This window comes from Octodon degus, unplaced genomic scaffold, assembly GCF_000260255.1.
Source record: "Octodon degus isolate 3935 unplaced genomic scaffold, OctDeg1.0 scaffold00007, whole genome shotgun sequence".
NCBI classification, from domain to species: Eukaryota; Metazoa; Chordata; class Mammalia; order Rodentia; family Octodontidae; genus Octodon; species Octodon degus.
The window spans coordinates 10,005,704-10,009,879 of NW_004524583.1; the positions used below are offsets into that span (position 1 = coordinate 10,005,704).

A 4,176-nucleotide genomic window follows, 5' to 3' on the forward strand; every position below is an offset into this window, starting at 1 on the left:
CCAGGGAAGCGCCTATTCCACTGAGCCATTTTCTTGGCTTCATTTTATCTTCTATATTCTGTAAATTTTATGTCTGTGCTGAAAGTAGATAAAATAGGTAGGGGTTCTTGCTTATTTTATTCACTTGTATCTAATGTGTTGTTGAATGTATCCATTGAATCTGTAACTTCAGAAGCTACCTGTTTTCTATTTCTTGATGATGTTAAGGGGAAGAGAAGCCTTTTTAAAAAATGGTGATTTGCTCTCTTCTGTTTTGACTTGTGTCTTTTTATTTATTTATTTATTTATTTATTTGTGTGTGTGTGTGTGTGTGTGTGTGTGTGTGTGTGTCCAGCTCAGCCCACCAGGGGGCGAGGCTGGCTGGCATGTGGTGCTGGGGGATTGTGGTCCCTGTGTTTTGCTTAGCTTAGGTGCTTTAGACCACTGAGCCATCTCACCAGCCCCAACTTGTGTCTTTTTAAAATGTTCTTAATCACAGCAAACATATTTGATAGCTGAGTATAAGAAGTCTCAACTTGCCTATAGTTTCAGTTAATGAATGTTGCCCCTACTCAATTTGGGTGACAAGTTACATGGGTCACCCCATTAATTATCTGGATCTGCCAATTCCACTCTCCGAAGTTCTCAAGGTTCCATCCTATGGCTTGCTGAGTTTGACAGCTCTGCTTTCCTGCTTGCTTTGCAGTTTTGGACTATGAGCTCATGCTGGAGTTTTCTCCGCAGAATTCCAAGAGCCCTGAGTCTTCCAAAGGGGCCTACTCTATGGGGCTGAGAAGACAGCTCAGTGGTCTAAAGCGCCTGCTTAGGCAAGTGTGCAGGGACCGCGCATCGATCCCCCGAACCGCATGCCGAGGCAGCCCCCCGCCCAGGGCTGGCTGAGCTGGCCAAAAAAGCAAAACAAAACAAAAAAGCCAGAGGAGTCTACTTATGTACATTTCTTGGTTTAGGGGTCGCAGGACCCTGCAGATAGCATGAATCTGCTACTCAAGGGCCTGAGTTCAACCGCCAAAAAGAAAAAAGAAAAAAAAAAAAAAAAGAAAAAGAAAAAGAAAAAGGAAGCCACGTGGGCCACACGCACAGTGCAGACGGTCTCGCAGAGGGCAGAGTGTCACCAAGCAGGCCGCAGTGGATTGTGGGAAAGTAGGCAGCCAGTGTGGCTGCGGAGAGGAAGAATGAATGTGTGGCAGGAGGCAGCTGCAGCCTTCTGGTCTCTGAGGCCAGCTCTGGTCTGGTTCAGCTAGATTCTGGGTTCTCTACTTTGCTTCTCACTTTCTCTCATGGAGGATGCTCTCTCTTCAGTTCCATGATCTCACCTGAAAGCTTAAGTTTCCAGAGCGAAGAGGTATTTCTCTGGAGGAAATCTGAGATGATCTCGGCCCCCTCCAAGCCCAGGTTGTTCTCGGAAATATTCTAAAAGGCAAGAGCACACTCATGTATGTATAAATCCCAGCAAAGGGCCCTCTATGACAAATGAGGATTCTGGGAGAGGGCTAAGTAAAAGGATTAGGAGGATTAGGGTCACAGAGAGGACCAGGTCCCTGCCTGGCCTCTCTGATGCCTGTCTGGAGGCTCAGGGTTGCTGCTGTCGGTTCAGTGGCTCCTTACTTTCAACCAGGTCAGCCCCAGTACTTTATTTTTGTATTTTTGTATTTTAGGGAAGGGTCTACAGGGTGTTCAGGGTCTCACTACTAGGTCGCACTCAGAGTGATTCGCCTGTTCACAGCCTCCCAAGAGCTGGGATTACAGGCGTGCACCACCATGACCAGTCTCAATTACCATCTCAGTGCGCCCTAGGGGGCTGGCAAGGCAGGCCCAGGGATTGAACCCCTGGCCCCTGCATCTGCCTAAGCAGGAGCTTTAATCTGCTGAGCTATTTGGCTGGCCCTTCAGCCCCAGTATTTTAATGGGTGCATTTTTCTTTTCTTGAACACAAAACAGCTTCATTTGGAGAATTTGACTTCAGCATGAAACAAAAAGTGAGCTTGCAGTGAACAGTGTGTAAATTTCATTCAACAATTCGCAAAGGATGATCCCTGCACTAGAGAGAAGTAGGGATAAACCCCGACACAGTCTTATTAGGCTAGTGGGACAGACCTTACATAAACCAGCCAGTGTTGTCTTATCTGGTTTTCTTCTTAAAAATTTTATGGTGTTGGGGCCGGGGAGATAGCTCAGTGGAATAAGCGCTTCCTTGGCAAGCTCAAGGGACTGAGTTTAATCCCCTGTTCCGAAACAAAACAAATCACATTGGGGCTGGGGAGATGGCTCAGTAGAATAAGCACTTGCCTGGCAAGTGCAAGGACGTGAGTTCAATCCCCAGCTCCACAAAAAAAAAAAAAAAAAAAAAAAACAAAAACAAAATATGGAACTCAATATTTATCATCTTAGGCATTTTTAGGTGCACAGGTTATTGGTATTAAAAAAATTCTTATTATCGTACAACTATGACGGGCATCTGTCTCCAGATATGTTGTATTTTATGAAATTATTTCATGCCTTTACTTCCTTTAATAAAGTTCACTTTAAGGTAATTGTGCAGAAGTGAATGTATCCATTGAGGGGCTACTGGGGTGCAGACAGGGCTGTTAGGGATTGTTTTCTTTTTTTGGCAGAACTGGGGATTGAACTCAGGCCCTTGTGCTTGCCAGGCAAGCACTTATTCTACTGAGCCATCTCCCTAGCCATGTTAGGGTTTTCTACAGCTATAGGGAACACAGGTCCCAGGTCAACCTCTGGTGCATGGCCCTCCCTGAGAAGTCACATCTGGAGGGGAGGAGCCTGTAGACCTGGGGCAGGCACTCCCAGGCTGACCTGGGCCTGGCAGGGGACTGTGGCTTGGCTGGAGTGGGTGGCAGGAGGCGGCAGTGGAGTAGGCGCAGTACCAGCTCCTGGAGATAGTAGTTCTCTTGTAGCATCTCCACCAGGCTCAGAACGCCCTCCTCCATGATGCAGTTGTCTTCCAGCTCCAGGGCGATGATAGCTGTGTTGGACTTCAGCCACCGCAAGGGAAAAGAGAAGTGGTTGGTGACCTTGCCCACTGTGGTTCAGAACTTGTCCTCCCTCTTTTTTTCTTTTGTAATGTATTTTGTTGTTGCAGGGTCTCACTATGCAGGTTGGACTCATAGTGATCCTCCTGCTTTCAGCCTCCCCAGTGCTGGGATTTACAGGTGTGCACCACCACACCTGGACTCTGGCTGGCTCAGCCAGCCTGCCTGGAAGCGGGGCTGGCATGGCATGTGGTGCCAGGGATCAAATCGTGGTCCCTTCGATCCCTGGGCTTGCCTAAAGCTTGCCTAAGCAGGTGCTTCAGTCTGCTGAGCTATTTCGCCAGCCCCCTTGTCCTCCCTTTTGAGCATCCCAGTTATGGGAAAGGGTGCTGTGGTTCAGTTGTGCCTTTGCCCCAAGGGTTCATGTGTTGGAGGCTCAGTACCCAAATTGACCATCTGAAGCGTTAATGGGACCCCTGAGAGGTGGGGCCTAGGAGAAAGTCATCACTGACCCTTCCCTGGGTCTTCCCCTGTCATCATGTCATCGCTTCCTCTCGCAGGCACATTGCCATTGTGATGCCAGCTGCCACGTGGCTTTCATCAGAGCCAAGCTGGTGTCGGCTCCATGCCCTTGAAGGTCCTGAGCTTAATCTCCACCTAAAGTTACCCAGCTTCAAGTATATTGTTATAGTAATGGGAAATGGGCTAATTTGGGAGGTGCAGGGGTACAGGCCAAGAGTGAGGAAGGGGTGAAAAGGACAAGGAGAGTGCGCAGAGGAGAGGCCATGCACTGAGTCCCTCTAGAACGTGCTCTTCCGATCTACAACAGGGCCATGAGTCAATTCAAGGCCTGAAAGAAAGAGCCACAGGGACGAGCTAAATAGATTCTAACCATGGAGCCTCAAGGAAAAAAGAACTGTTACCTACTGCAAGATGGAGGGAGCCTGTATATACTTAACAAGGGAACATAAACAGAGACTGTTCCCAGGAGGCCCTTGAAGGCATTCGCTTTGCCTGTCTAAGAGCTTTTTCAGTTTAGCCTTAGTTTACCTTATTCTCTCCCTTCCACCCTCCCTCTGTCCTTCCCTTTCCCTCCTGTCTCTCCCTCCTCCTTCTTTCTTTCTCTCCCTTTCCCTCCTCCCTCTTCCTCCTTCTCTCTCTCCTCCCTTTCTCTCCTCCTCCTCCTCCT

At 48.4% G+C, this 4,176-nt stretch overlaps 1 protein-coding gene across 1 annotated transcript in view; it reads right to left on the reverse strand.

The window, feature by feature from the left end:
• The window catches only part of Lrrc74a (leucine rich repeat containing 74A), a 36,730-nt gene that overhangs the window by 19,013 nt on the left and 13,541 nt on the right, over positions 1–4,176 (reverse strand). The window contains 2 exon segments of the mRNA XM_023702430.1: positions 1,314–1,410; positions 2,883–2,990. Coding sequence (XP_023558198.1) covers positions 1,314–1,410; positions 2,883–2,990 — 205 coding nt within the window.